This window comes from Oncorhynchus clarkii, chromosome 23 (genome assembly GCF_045791955.1).
Source record: "Oncorhynchus clarkii lewisi isolate Uvic-CL-2024 chromosome 23, UVic_Ocla_1.0, whole genome shotgun sequence".
Taxonomy (NCBI): Eukaryota; Metazoa; Chordata; class Actinopteri; order Salmoniformes; family Salmonidae; genus Oncorhynchus; species Oncorhynchus clarkii.
The window spans coordinates 62,007,926-62,023,994 of record NC_092169.1 but is presented as its reverse complement, the minus strand read 5'-3'; the positions used below and the strand labels follow the sequence as shown (position 1 = coordinate 62,023,994).

The 16,069-nt window shown below is 43.5% G+C and overlaps 1 protein-coding gene across 2 annotated transcripts in view; it reads left to right on the top strand.

The window, feature by feature from the left end:
• Window positions 1-5,225: 5,225 nt before the first annotated feature.
• LOC139381210 (receptor expression-enhancing protein 3-like) overlaps window positions 5,226-16,069 on the top strand; it is a 36,519-nt gene continuing 25,675 nt past the window's right edge. For both annotated transcript variants that reach the window (XR_011628536.1, XM_071124660.1), the window contains exons 1-2: window positions 5,226-5,787; window positions 15,793-15,865. Coding sequence is in view for 1 of the 2 variants with exons in the window: in XM_071124660.1 (XP_070980761.1) it covers window positions 5,756-5,787; window positions 15,793-15,865 (105 nt within the window). In the remaining variant the exon portion in view is untranslated. The remainder of the gene's footprint in view (window positions 5,788-15,792; window positions 15,866-16,069) is intronic.

Sequence of the window (16,069 nt, the reverse complement as noted above, 5' to 3'; positions counted from 1 at the left end):
GTCCTGCTGATGTTGCTATATCATTGTGGGCCGTTAGACTGCCTACATTCTTGGACATTACCATTTACTAAATAGAAAGACATCTATATTTTCCGACAAGGGGCTATCACTATACAAGTTAGCAGGCCACTACTGTGTATTAGTAGTAGAGCATTGTGAGCTAATGTATAGCTCACTAAAGACCTTGGAAGAAAGCCCATTTGGGTTAATACAATGGTCTCTTATTACATTAGTCCTCTGCAGTGCATTTGGAGAACAACTCCTGTAGCTGGGGTTGATTGGATTAGATCATGTGCAACGGGATGGTGTGCTGGGGTTTACTTCACTGTAGAGTGGAGTGGACATTTATATTTTTTCTCTCTTTAAAATAGCTGAAATACACTGTAGGGCTTTCCCCTGTTCACATTCTAAATCCACTGCATGGAACAGGAGGCTCCCAGTGGTCTGCTTTTCCTCTGATCTCCCATCAGTAGGTTACTGACCAGAACACAATAGTCTGGTTCATCAGTAACCAGACCAGAACACAATAGTATACGGTTCATCAGTAACCAGACCAGAACACAATAGTATACGGTTCATCAGTAACCAGACCAGAACACAATAGTATGGTTCATCAGTAACCAGACCAGAACACAATAGTATACGGTTCATCAGTAACCAGACCAGAACACAATAGTATACGGTTCATCAGTAACCAGACCAGAACACAATAGTATACGGTTCATCAGTAACCAGACCAGAACACAATAGTATACGGTTCATCAGTAACCAGACCAGAACACAATAGTATACGGTTCATCAGTAACCAGACCAGAACACAATAGTATACGGTTCATCAGTAACCAGACCAGAACACAATAGTACGGTTCATCAGTAACCAGACCAGAACACAATAGTATACGGTTCATCAGTAACCAGACCAGAACACAATAGTATGGTTCATCAGTAACCAGACCAGAACACAATAGTATGGTTCATCAGTAACCAGACCAGAACACAATAGTATACGGTTCATCAGTAACCAGACCAGAACACAATAGTATACGGTTCATCAGTAGGTTACAGACCAGAACACAATAGTATACGGTTCATCAGTAACCAGACCAGAACACAATAGTATGGTTCATCAGTAACCAGACCAGAGCACAATAGTATACGGTTCATCAGTAACCAGACCAGAACACAATAGTATACGGTTCATCAGTAACCAGACCAGAACACAATAGTACGGTTCATCAGTAACCAGACCAGAACACAATAGTATGGTTCATCAGTAACCAGACCAGAACACAATAGTATACGGTTCATCAGTAACCAGACCAGAACACAATAGTATACGGTTCATCAGTAACCAGACCAGAACACAATAGTATGGTTCATCAGTAACCAGACCAGAACACAATAGTATACGGTTCATCAGTAACCAGACCAGAACACAATAGTATACGGTTCATCAGTAACCAGACCAGAACACAATAGTATGGTTCATCAGTAGGTTACAGACCAGAACACAATAGTATACGGTTCATCAGTAACCAGACCAGAACACAATAGTATACGGTTCATCAGTAACCAGACCAGAACACAATAGTATGGTTCATCAGTAACCAGACCAGAACACAATAGTATACGGTTCATCAGTAACCAGACCAGAACACAATAGTATACGGTTCATCAGTAACCAGACGAGAACACAATAGTACGGTTCATCAGTAACCAGACCAGAACACAATAGTACGGTTCATCAGTAACCAGACCAGAACACAATAGTATACGGTTCATCAGTAACCAGACCAGAACACAATAGTATATGGTTCATCAGTAACCAGACCAGAACACAATAGTATACGGTTCATCAGTAACCAGACCAGAACACAATAGTACGGTTCATCAGTAACCAGACCAGAACACAATAGTATACGGTTCATCAGTAACCAGACCAGAACACAATAGTATACGGTTCATCAGTAACCAGACCAGAACACAATAGTATACGGTTCATCAGTAACCAGACCAGAACACAATAGTATACGGTTCATCAGTAACCAGACCAGAACACAATAGTATACGGTTCATCAGTAACCAGACCAGAACACAATAGTATACGGTTCATCAGTAACCAGACCAGAACACAATAGTATACGGTTCATCAGTAGGTTACAGACCAGAACACAATAGTATATGGTTCATCAGTAACCAGACCAGAACACAATAGTACGGTTCATCAGTAACCAGACCAGAACACAATAGTACGGTTCATCAGTAACCAGACCAGAACACAATAGTATGGTTCATCAGTAACCAGACCAGAACACAATAGTATACGGTTCATCAGTAACCAGACCAGAACACAATAGTATACGGTTCATCAGTAACCAGACCAGAACACAATAGTATACGGTTCATCAGTAACCAGACCAGAACACAATAGTATACGGTTCATCAGTAACCAGACCAGAACACAATAGTATACGGTTCATCAGTAACCAGACCAGAACACAATAGTATACGGTTCATCAGTAACCAGACCAGAACACAATAGTATGGTTCATCAGTAACCAGACCAGAACACAATAGTATACGGTTCATCAGTAACCAGACCAGAACACAATAGTATACGGTTCATCAGTAACCTGACCAGAACACAATAGTATACGGTTCATCAGTAACCTGACCAGAACACAATAGTATACGGTTCATCAGTAACCAGACCAGAACATAATAGTATGGTTCATCAGTAACCAGACCAGAACACAATAGTATACGGTTCATCAGTAACCAGACCAGAACATAATAGTATACGGTTCATCAGAAACCAGACACTTTGTTTTTGTGATCGTAGTAATCACCATGATAAAGAGTTATTCTTGATCTACTCTACTGCGTATATCATAATAGTTTCTAAACCCTATGATACGGATCAATATCTCAAATGGATTTGTTGTTGGACTTTGTACGGTGTTGTATAAGAGAGAATACTTTATAGCACAGTGCATGAAATGAATCAATATATATATATAACTAGGCAAGTCAGTTAAGAACAAATTCTTATTTACAATGACAGCCTACCCCGGCCAAACCCTAACACGGAAGATGCTGGGCCAAATGTGCACCGCAATATGAGATTCCCAATCACGGCCAGTTGTGATACAGCCTGGATTTGAACTGTGTGTGTAGTGAAGCCTGTAGCAATGAGATGCAGTGCCTTAGACCGCTGCGCCACTCTGGAGAATATAATTATACACATATATTTATCCATGATAACAGATATAGGTTTCTCTCTGTGTTGTGACTCTTTATCTCTCTGAAAATGAAAACTATGTGATGTGCTCCAGAGTAATTAATCAGATTACCGACCATTTCGAATCCCACCGTACCTTCTCCGCTGGTCACGGGTGCACCTCAGCCACACTCAAGGTCCTAAACAACATCATAACCGCCATCGATAAGAGACATTACTGTGCAGCCGTATTCATCAACCTGGCCAAGGCTTTCGACTCTGTCAATCAAACCACATTCTTGTTGGCAGACTCGACAGCCTTGGTTTCTCAAATTATTGCCTCTCCTGGTTTACCAACTACTTCTCTGATAGAGTTCAGCGTATCAAATCGGAGGGCCTGTTGTCCGGACCTCTGGCAGTCTCTATGGGGGTGCCACAGGGTTCAATTCTCGGGCCAACTCTCTTCTCTGTATACATCAATGATGTCGCTCTTGCTGCTGGTGATTCTCTGATCCACCTCTACGCAGACGACACCATTCTGTATACTTCTGGCCCCTCTTTGGACACTGTGTTAACTAACCTCCAGACGAGCTTCAATGCCATATACAACTCTCCTTCCGTGGCCTCCAACTGCTCTTAAATGCAAGTAAAACTAAATGCATGCTCTTCAACCGATCGCTGCCTGCACCTCCCCGCCCGTCCAGTATCACTACTCTGGACGGTTCTGACTTAGAATATGTGGACAACTACAAATACCTAGGTGTCTGGTTAGACTGTAAACTCTCCTTCCAGACTCACATTAAGCATCTCCAATCCAAAATTAAATCTAGAATCGGCTTCCTATATCGCAACAAAGCATCCTTCACTCATGCTGCCAAACATACCCTCGTAAAACTGACCATCCTACCGATCCTCGACTTCGGCGATGTCATCTATAAAATAGCCTCCAACACTCTACTCAACAAATTGGATGCAGTCTATCACAGTGCCATCCGTTTGTCACCAAAGCCCCATACACTACCACCACTGCGACCTGTATGCTCTCGTTGGTTCGCCCTCGCTTCATACTTGTCGCCAAATCCACTGGCTACAGGTTATCTACAAGTCTCTGCTAGGTAAAGCCCCGCCTTATCTCAGCTCACTGGTCACCATAGCGCACCCACTCGTAGCACGTGCTCCAGCAGGTATATCTCACTGGTCACCCCCAAAGCCAATTCCTCCTATGATCGCCTTTCCTTCCAGTTTGCACAGTTCTCTGCTGCCAATGACTGGAACGAATTGCAAAAATCACTGAAGCTGGAGACTCATGTCTTCCTCACTAGCTTTAAGCACCAGCTGTCAGAGCAGCTAACAGATCACTGCACCTGTGCATAGCCCATCTGTAAACAGCCCATCTATCTACCTCATCCCCATACTGTATTTATTTATCTTGCTCCTTTGCACCCCAGTATCTCATATTCCTCTTCTGCACATCTACCATTCCAGTGTTTAATTGCTATATTGTAATTGCTTAGTCACCATTGGCTTAATTATTGCCTTAACTCCCTTATCTTACCTCATTTGCACTCACTGTATATAAACTTTTTGTTTTAATTAGTTTGTTTTTTTCTACTGTATTATTGACTGTATGCTTTGTTTATTCCATGTGTAACTCTGTGTTGTTCTATGTGTCGAATTGCTATGCTTTATCTTGGCCAGGTCGCAGTTGTAAATGAGGACTTGTTCTCAACTAGCCTACCTGGTTAAATAAGGGGGTTGTCTATTTTTTAATAAATCACTGCCAACCGTTGAGGTTATTATTTTACAGTACCAACTTGCAACAACAGCGTATTGTAAAGCAACAATACTATTCTCAACGCTTTGTACCGTGATTGGTTCATACTCGCCACGCATCGAATCTACACCAATCAGAGTTGAGTATGATATTTCATCATTATTTCACATGGACCATCTTCAATAGCCAATAGTTATGCGGCATTGGTGTAAACAGGCACTTCTGTCCAATGAGATAAAGCAGGAGGAAGGTCTATCTGATCTCAGGTCGCCTGGTGTGGAGCTCCTTCCTGCTTGCGGAGCACAGACAGAAGAGAGGTGAAGGAGTTGGACCCGAAGAGGAGTTGGACCCAAAGGAGAGTTGGATCCAAAGGAGTTGGACCCGAAGAGGAGTTGGATCCAAAGGAGTTGGACCCAAATGAGAGTTGAACCCAAAGGAGAGTTGAACCCAAAGGAGAGTTGAACCCAAAGGAGAGTTGAACCCAAAGAGGAGTTGGACAAGCTTTAATAAAACATAATTTAAACATAGCTGGCTAAATCGTAACCTCTCGCGTTTAACTTAGATTTGTGAAACAACACGTTTTTTTGTGTTTTTTTTTCCAAAGTTCACGGACATGTTTGAGAAGATCGCCTGTAGTTATTAACTTGTTACCGGCGTTTACTGTGTCTACCATCACCACCCGGTGTACCCGTTACCCCTCCAGCCCCTGGGCCCTGTCTCTCTATCTCTTCTGCCTCTCAGCTAACCTCGATCTGGGAAAGATGGTGTCGTGGATGATCTCCAGAAGCGTTGTGTAAGTTACAGACGAGAATTGTATATTGTATTTTGCTGAAATGATTATTATCTTACGAGTTGTTTTAAAGCTGTTTTCTGTAGCTAGCTGGAGAGCTAACCAAGTAGCTAGCTAACGCTAATTTTAGCACGGCACTTCAACTAACTTTTAATTAAGAAAAGCAATTTCGCTTATTGTAATGGTATTAATTTCGAAGTTATATTTGTAAAAGTTCTGTAGAAGTTCTATAAAAACTTTTTTTAAAACAACAACCTCATATTGTCAACATTGAGAAGTATTACCTAATCGTTACCTTGCTAGCTAACGTTAGCTTGTTGTTGTTTACGTTTTTTGTCCCTGTAACTTAGTAACTAAGGATGTTTAACCACGTCTTAACTAACTAGAGGCAGCTCGGTGAGTTATGCTCTCTGGAAACAAGTTAGTTAGTTAAATGAGTTAGCTAGTTAGTTAGTTAGTTAGATTTGGAACCGCAATACTCCCCATCTGTGTGGACTGTGGTAGATTCAGTGGGATGTTTAGGCCTGAAGTTGGTGGTTTAATGGAAACACTGAATGTGGTGCGGTTCGGACTAAAGTTGGTTTCAGATGTTTATTTGATAGCGAAAGACACATTTCACTTTACATCAAGTAGAGGTAATCGAGAGAATTTCTATGCCTTTGCATTTTGGTAAAGCCGGCTTTATCGTGGTTAGGGTTATTTTCCTTCGCTGTCCTCCAGAATAATGCACACCTCAATTAGCCCAACTAATACAGACTTCCAATATTGTGTCCCATGACTACTAGTTAGTTTGCTGACCACACAAGTATGTGCGATCAGATGATGGATGAGTTTGTACATTTTTAGAGAAAGAAAACGCCCTGTCTTTACTCTGGGCTCCCCTCACAACTCATGGCCCAGTACAATTACATAACTGTACTGTAGGCTACAGTACATGGAAGGGGGAGACTGCTTCAGGTGTGATTGGGAGAAGAGACAGCACAGTATTTACAGTCTACTCTGTGTCCTGTTCTTCCACTGTAGCCTACACTGGACATGAGTCACTGGTAAAGGCATCTTGTCAATGCTTCAAAACAATCAGACAATTCATTTAAAAGTAATGCATAAGTGAAAGCATTAGTCAATGCATGTTCTGGTCTACAGGGCTAGTAGCCATATGCATTAGATAACATGTTCTGGTCTACAGGGCTAGTAGCCATATGCATTAGACAGCACATGTTCTGGTCTACAGGGCTAGTAGCCATATGCATTAGACAGCACATGTTCTGGTCTACAGGGCTAGTAGCCATATGCATTAGACAGCACATGTTCTGGTCTACAGGGCTAGCTAGTAGCCATATGCATTAGACAGCACATGTTCTGGTCTACAGGGCTAGCTAGTAGCCATATGCATTAGACAGCACATGTTCTGGTCTACAGGGCTAGCTAGTAGCCATATGCATTAGACAGCACATGTTCTGGTCTACAGGGCTAGCTAGTAGCCATATTCATTAGACAGCACATGTTCTGGTCTACAGGGCTAGCTAGTAGCCATATGCATTAGACAGCACATGTTCTGGTCTACAGGGCTAACTAGTATCCATTTGCATTAGATAACACATGTTCTGGTCTACAGGGCTAACTAGTAGCCATATGCATTAGATAACACATGTTCTGGTCTACAGGGCTAACTAGTAGCCATATGCATTAGATAACACATGTTCTGGTCTCCAGGGCTAACTAGTAGCCATATGCATTAGACAACATGTTCTGGTCTACAGGGCTAGTAGCCATATGCATTAGATAACACATGTTCTGGTCTCCAGGGCTAACTAGTAGCCATATGCATTAGACAACACATGTTCTGGTCTACAGGGCTAACTAGTAGCCATATGCATTAGACAACACATGTTCTGGTCTACAGGGCTAGTAGCCATATGCATTAGACAACATGTTCTGGTCTACAGGGCTAGTAGCCATATGCATTAGACAACACATGTTCTGGTCTACAGGGCTAGTAGCCATATGCATTAGATAACATGTTCTGGTCTACAGGGCTAGTAGCCATATTACGCTGCAGACAAGTTAACTTGCCAGTTACGGTCTGCCTGTGTCCACGTTTAGCGTTTCAAGTTCTAAGTCTGAAGTCTTGAGGGCAGAACTAGGCTCCTGCACTGATTCTGACGTCGCTCTGGTTTCACCTAATCAAATCAACCTGATCATGTGGCTGGCCCCAAATCACATGATTTAATTCACCAATGACAAAAATAACTTTCAAATGTACTGGGGCGTGTGTTGTACAGCTTCTTTAAGTGGTTATTACAGTTATTTAAGCACATTATGGTTTAGTGGATTATCTGGTCTCCCAAGTCACGGTGAACCTTATAAGCATGTGTAGAACCAGTTTTACCAGACTGCTGTGTGGCGCTGGCTGGGTCCTTTCCATAGGTTAGTCATTATAAGGTGTGTTCATGATTGATTTGTTTTTGAGGCGTCGTGGAATAGGAATGTGAAATTAGTCATGTAATATACAATGAACTCGCTGTTTATGTGATCACATTTGTTTACATCATTGGAAATGTTGGGGGGGGGGTCAATTTGAGTATTTCTTACTACACTGAACAAAAAATATAAATCGCAAAATGCAACAATTTCAAAGTTACAGTTTATATAAGGAAATCAATCAGTTGAAATAAAGAAATTAGGCTCTACTTTATGGATTTCACATGACTGGGAATACAGATACACTACATGGCTGGGAATACAGTCTGTTGGTCACAGATACACCACATGACTGGGAATACAGATATACAGTCTGTTGGTCACAGATACACTACATGACTGGGAATACAGTCTGTTGGTCACAGATACACTACATGACTGGGAATACAGATATACAGTCTGTTGGTCACAGATACACTACATGACTGGGAATACAGATATACAGTCTGTTGGTCACAGATACACTACATGACTGGGAATACAGATATACAGTCTGTTGGTCACAGATACACTACATGACTGAGAATACAGTCTGTTGGTCACAGATACACTACATGACTGGGAATACAGTCTGTTGGGTCACAGATACACTACATGACTGGGAATACAGTCTGTTGGGTCACAGATACACTACATGACTGGGAATACAGTCTGTTGGTCACAGATACACTACATGACTGGGAATACAGATACACTACATGACTGGGAATATAGTCTGTTGGTCACAGATACACTACATGACTGAGAATACAGTCTGTTGGTCACAGATACACTACATGACTGGGAATACAGTCTGTTGGTCACAGATACAGGGCCTTCGGAAAGTATTCAGACTCCTTGACTTTTCCCATATTTTTATGTTACAGCCTTATTCTAAAATTACTTTTTTCCCGCCCTCATCAATCTACACACAAAACCAGTGTTTGCTTTGTCATTATGTGGTATTCAGAAATGGTTGTTAATTTCTATTTAAACTTATTTACGCATTACTTTGTTGAAGCACCTTTGGCAGCGACTATAGCCTGGAGTCTTCTTGGGTATGACGCTACAAGCTTGGCAGTGACTACAGCCTGGAGTCTTCTTGGGTATGACGCCACAAGCTTGGCACACCTGTATTTGGGGAGTTTCTCCCATTCTTCTCTGCAGATCCTCTCAAGCTCTGTCAGGTTGGCTGGGGAGCGTCGTTGCATAGCTATTTTCCCTCGATCCTGACTATTCTCTCTGTTCCCACCACTGACAAACATCCCCACAGCATGATGCTTCCACCACCATGCTTCACCGTAGGGATGGTGCCAGGTTTCCTCCAGACCTGATGCTTGGCCTTAAGGACAAAGAGTTCAATCTTGGTTTAATCAGACCAGAGAATCTTGTTTCTCGTGGTCTGAGAGTCTTTAGGTGACTTTTTGGCAAACTCCAAGCGGGCCGTCATGTGCCTTTTTACTGAGGAGTGGCTTCCGTCTGGCCCACTCTACTAGACATGTGGCTGGTCTCAGCCGATGTAGAGGTCCTGGGCTGGCGTGGTTATATGTGGTCTGTGGTTGAGGCCGGTGGGATGTAATGACAAATGATCTAAATGGACTTTGGAGGCGGCTTCTCTGGCAGAAGCTCTGGTGGACATTCCTGCAGTCAGCATGCCAACTGCACGCTCTGTCATCTTACCTTGGCAAAGGAGAAATGCTCCCTAACAGGGATGGAAAAACAAATTTGTGCACAAAAATAAGCTTTTTGTTCATAAGGAAAATGTCTGGGATCTTTTATTTTGGCTCATGGGACCAACACTTTTGTTTTTCTATTGTTTCTACTTCTACTGGAACGTTGTCATTTTAGTTTGGATAATGACCACGACAGATCTGGTTAGAAATGCCTGTCATTTTAGTTTGGATAATGACCATGACAGATCTGGTTAGAAATGCCTGTCATTTTAGTTTGTATAATGACCACGACAGATCTGGTTAGAAATGCCTGTCATTTTAGTTTGGATAATGACCAGGACAGATCTGGTTAGAAATGCCTGTCATTTTAGTTTGGATAATGACCACGACAGATCTGGTTAGAAATGCCGGTCATTTTTAACGCATCTTTCTCCCAACTTGGTTAAATCCAAAACCAAGCCCCGTTTATTCAGAGGGCCGTTCTACAACGCTTTGAACGCTCTTCAAGTCTCCACGTTCACGCAGCCTGACATTTCAGTCACCGATTAATAACGTTTGTCCTTGTATTTCAAGATTGAAAAATATAACAACATAATGACGTGGACCGAACTAATCATTTACGTCCCTTAACACTCAGACAGTCAATGGCTGTAGTCATAGCGTATTCTTAAATTAATATTTAAGAAATGATGAATAATAAGCATATGTTTTTACCTGATAATAGACTGCTAATGATAATAAAACAACTTCTAATACCGAGATAGTAATGTTAAGTAGTCTGGGTTAACTTAGCTGACCTTCAATACAGGGAATTCAGCAGAGTTCTCGGAGACATTTTTACAACTCACTGAAACACAAAATAAATACATGGGCAAATGATACCAAACATGATGATGATAATTGGCCTGCAGCTAATTGTTAAATTACACTATCCATCCTTACTTTGGAAGGTCACTGTCTCTGCGCTGGTCGCCTGTGAGTGCGACAATGTAGCTAGCCAATGGGAACGTAGTAGTACTGAATAACGGGGCGTAGTTTTGGCTTAACTACGTTGGGGGAAACGAAAGACGCCATTTTAACCTCAAAAGATGGCTGACAGAACCACCGCTAAAGTGTGCTGTAGCAACAGATGTGTATTTCCACAGGGGAAAGCCATCAGCCCTTTACCCCTGTAGCTGAAACCAGATGTTGGAGTTGAGATCTCTGCCTGGATCTTAAAGTCCTTCCTCCATCTTTATCCCAGTAACTCTACATCTGACTCTCTCCCAGGCTTCATGCTAGGAGCTGTGAGCGAGCGGTGGGTGTACTGTCAGACATTACATTTTTATTTTTTTTACCAGAACTGGGAAAGTTGATCTAAAAACAGAATGTCAAGGCTTGTGTATCGTGTTTTCCTGCTGCATACTGCTAGAGAGGCCCAATTTCACACAATTGTTTCAAGAAGCCTCTGCAGGCTCTGTCTCCTTCATGGAGAAATATTCCTCCTCCCCTGTGTAAAATACTCCAGCCTGCCCCGAGCGGGACAGGGTCTATTTCTGCAGGCTCTGTCTCCTTCATGGAGAAATATTCCTCCTCCCCTGTGTGAAAATACTCCAGCCTGCCCCGAGCGGGACAGGGTCTATTTCTGCAGGCTCTGTCTCCTTCATGGAGAAATATTCCTCCTCCCCTGTGTAAAATACTCCAGCCTGCCCCGAGCTGGACAGGGTCTATTTCTGCAGGCTCTGTCTCCTTCATGGAGAAATATTCCTCCTCCCCTGTGTGAAAATACTCCAGCCTGCCCCGAGCGGGACAGGGTCTATTTCTGCAGGCTCTGTCTCCTTCATGGAGAAATATTCCTCCTCCCCTGTGTAAAATACTCCAGCCTGCCCCGAGCGGGACAGGGTCTATTTCTGCAGGCAAACAATGATTTATGTTTTATTTGGATTGTCCATCTGTAGATGCTCTATATAATAACTACTAACACTAGCGCTAACCTTACCCTTCTCCTAACCCTTAACATGAACCCTGACCTCTTAACCCTTAACATGAACTCTGACCTCTTAACCCTTATCTTAACCCTAACCTCTTAACCCTTATCCTAAGCCTAAACTGAACCCTAGCCTTAACGTTAACCCTTACCCTAACCTTAGCAAGTAATTGCTTATCTACAGGTAGTTTGTTGATAGTATAACCATCCTGAAAGCATCTACAGATGGAAAATCCAGATTGTCCAAATAAAGCGTGACCCAATGATTGTGTCCCAGAGACCTGATGGTGGGGTACCAGGACAACAACCTCTCCTTCAACGTCAGCAAGACAAAGCAGCTGATGGTGGACTACTAGGACAACAACCTCTCCTTCAACGTCAGCAAGACAAAGCAGCTGATGGTGGACTACCAGGACAACAAGAAACGGAGGGCCGAGCCACGCCCCCGTTCACATCGACGGGGCTGTAGTGGAGCGGGTCGAGAGTGTCAGGTTCCTCTGTGTTCACATCAATAACAATCTATTGTGGTCTATACACACGTAGTCGTGAAGATGGTACCTTCAGATCCTCAAAGTTCTTCACCATTGAGAGCGTCTTGACTGACTGCTTGACATCCGACCACAAGGCACCACAGAGGGTAGTGCGGCCCAGTACGTCCCTGGGGCCAAGCTTCCTGCCATCCAGGACCTCTATACCAGGCGGTGTCAGGGGAAGGCACCACAGAGGGTAGTGCGGCCCAGTACGTCCCTGGGGCCAAGCTTCCTGCCATTCAGGACCTCTATACCAGGCGGTGTCAGGGGAAGGCATCACAGAGGGTAGTGCGGCCCAGTACATCCCTGGGGCCAAGCTTCCTGCCATCCAGGACCTCTATACCAGGGAGCGTCAGAGGAAGGCCCTAAAGATTGTCAAAGACTCCAGCCACGCTTGTCATAGACTGTTCCCTATTTCTGCACTGCAAGTGAGTCTGGAACCAATAGGACCCTGAACAGCTTCTACCCCCGAGGGTGGCAGGTAGCCTAGCGGTTAAGTGTTGGCACGGTAACCGAAAGATCGCTGGTTCAAATCCCCGAGCTGGCAGTTAACTCACAACAACAGCTCCCGGGTGCCGACAGCGTGGGTTTTTAAGGCCTTAACTCTGTGAGTCTGTGAGTCAGAGGGGTTAAATGCAGAAGACTCATTTCGGTTGAATGCGTTGTTGTACAACTGACAAGGTTTTACCTTCCCATTAGACTAGTTAGTGCAGGAAGCTATTTGAACTATTCAACTATCTGCATTTTCACTAACTTGTATGACTCATCACATACGCTGCTACTCTGATCAGTCACTATATTCCTAGTTAAATGTACATATCTACCTCAATTACTTGACACGCCATGTTATTACCTGGTACTTCCTGCATATAGCCATGTTATTACCTGGTACTCCCTCTTTATAGCCATGTTATTACCTGGTACTTCCTGTATATAGCCACGTTATTACCTGGTACTTCCTGTATATAACCATGTTATTACCTGGTACTTCCTGTATATAGCCATGTTATTACCTGGTACTTCCTGTATATAACCATGTTATTACCTGGTACTTCCTGTATATAGCCATGTTATTACCTGGTACTTTCTGTATATAGCCGTGTTATTACCTGGTACTTCCTGTGTGTAGCCGTGTTATTACCTGGTACTTCCTGTATATAGCCGTGTTATTACCTGGTACTTCCTGTATATAACCATGTTATTACCTCCCTGTATATAGCCATGTTATTACCTGGTACTTCCTGTATATAGCCATGTTATTACCTGGTACTTCCTGTATATAGCCGTGTTATTACCTGGTACTTTCTGTATATAGCCGTGTTATTACCTGGTACTTCCTGTGTGTAGCTGTGTTATTACCTGGTACTTCCTGTATATAGCCGTGTTATTACCTGGTACTTCCTGTGTGTAGCCGTGTTATTACCTGGTACTTCCTGTATATAGCCGTGTTATTACCTGGTATCCTGCAGGGCAGCTCCTGTTCAAACAGAAGAACTAGATGAGGTGTGATAATATGCATATGTTTTATCATTATCTTTACTTTACATGGTGGACTAAGTCGTTGCTGTCCAGTAGGAAGGGATGTTGGCGTTGTCTTCCCAGTGTAAATCTACTTCTATGGTGTTGTCTACTGCCTGCTATCTGTGTTGTGGGTGGCGCTAGATTAAGCTGATTTTTAAGAACAGCAGCCAAATTGAAGGAAAAATGGCACCTATTAACTAAGCAGACCACCGTTTTAATTCAACAAGTAGCTGTTACATGGAAGGACTTTTACAAATTACACCCCTTCCTTCCTTCCCTGTTGGAGGCTTAGAGAAAGGACTGTCTGACTACAGCCAACCACGGCTATTCTTGGAGACCCTGTATAGTCCTCTGCTGTTTCTATGGCAACAGCTCAATAAACTCTGTCATGGAGGCGAGTGAGGTGGATCCCTGGACAGAGGCCATGAAACATAAAACGAACAGGAAGAGAATTTCACTATTTTACGCTCGTTGGCCAGTTTATTAGGTACACCCATCTAGTACTGGGTTGGATCCACCTTTGCCTCCAGAACACTGAATTCTTCAGGGAATCAATTTGCTACATTTTTATAAAGGGACCTTGAATAAAGAGAACCCTGGAATGAGTAGATTGAAGTGAGGGGGGGACATATATATATTTCTTAATGCGGCTGTAACGTAGCAAAATGTGGAAAAAGTCAAGGGGTCTGAATATTTTTCACCTGCATTGTACGTACATGCATACATAGTGACTCCTCACTGCAGCCCGGTCTCAGATCAGAGAGGATCCTATAGGGCCTATAAATGACACACAGAGTACATCCCATATGGCAGCATTCCCTATATAGTGGACTACTTTTGACGAGGGCTCATGGGGTAGTGGACTACTTTTTGACGAGGGCTCATGGGGTAGTGGACTACTTTTTGACGAGGGCTCATGGGGTAGTGGACTACTTTTTGACGAGGGCTCATGGGGTAGTGGACTACTTTTTGACGAGGGCTCATGGGGTAGTGGACTACTTTTTGACGAGGGCTCATGGGGTAGTGGACTACTTTTTGACGAGGGCTCATGGGGTAGTGGACTACTTTTTGACGAGGGCTCATGGGGTAGTGGACTACTTTTTGACGAGGGCTCATGGGGTAGTGGACTACTTTTTGACGAGGGCTCATGGGGTAGTGGACTACTTTTTGACGAGGGCTCATGGGGTAGTGGACTACTTTTTGACGAGGGCTCATGGGGTAGTGGACTACTTTTTGACGAGGGCTCATGGGGTAGTGGACTACTTTTTGACGAGGGCTCATGGGGTAGTGGACTACTTTTTGACGAGGGCTCATGGGGTAGTGGACTACTTTAGACCAGGGCTCATGGGTAGTGAATAGGATGCCATTCGATATTCAACCATGTGTATTCTTTACATCTAGTGTGGGTCATCCACTGGGACGTGCTGGGTTGTGTTCTCTCCCTGAGAACCCCCCTCCCAGAAAAGCTTGGACCCCAGGATGTAAATTAAGAGCACATGTTGGATCAAATCTCTGTTGTGAAACAGTCACAGCTCCCCCATGTGTAGGGAGTGGTAGTGCATCCTAACACCAGGCTACGTAGAGGACTACAGGAAACTCAGGAGGCTGTTGTGAAACAGACACAGCTCCCCCCATGTGTAGGGAGTGGTAGTGCATCCTAACACCAGGCTACGTAGAGGACTACAGGAAACTCAGGAGTCTAGTTCAGTACAGCAGCTCTTAGCAGCCTGTGATTATGATGCTTTCGGTGAGTCTGGCTTGTTGCTTTAGTTTAACTGAATGTGTCCTTTTATATGTTCTCTCTTGGTGGTAAATTATTTGACGCTGATAGTTTCATATTTCTCTGGTCTCTACACAGGCTCGTCTTCGGGACCCTGTATCCTGCATACTATTCCTACAAAGCAGTGAAAACCAAAAATGTCAAGGAATATGTAAGTACAAAAACCCTTATTTCAACATCATTGATTTCATCATACTAGTGTGTGTGTGTGTGTGTGTGTGTGTGTGTGTGTGGGGTGTGTGTGTGTGTGTGTTGGGTGTGTGTGTGTGTGTGTGGCGTTCCCCCGAGGGTGTGTCTTTTATGAGTTTGAAAAGCAGCCCATGTCTGGTCTGAAGGTATTGAGGACAAGTCCAGG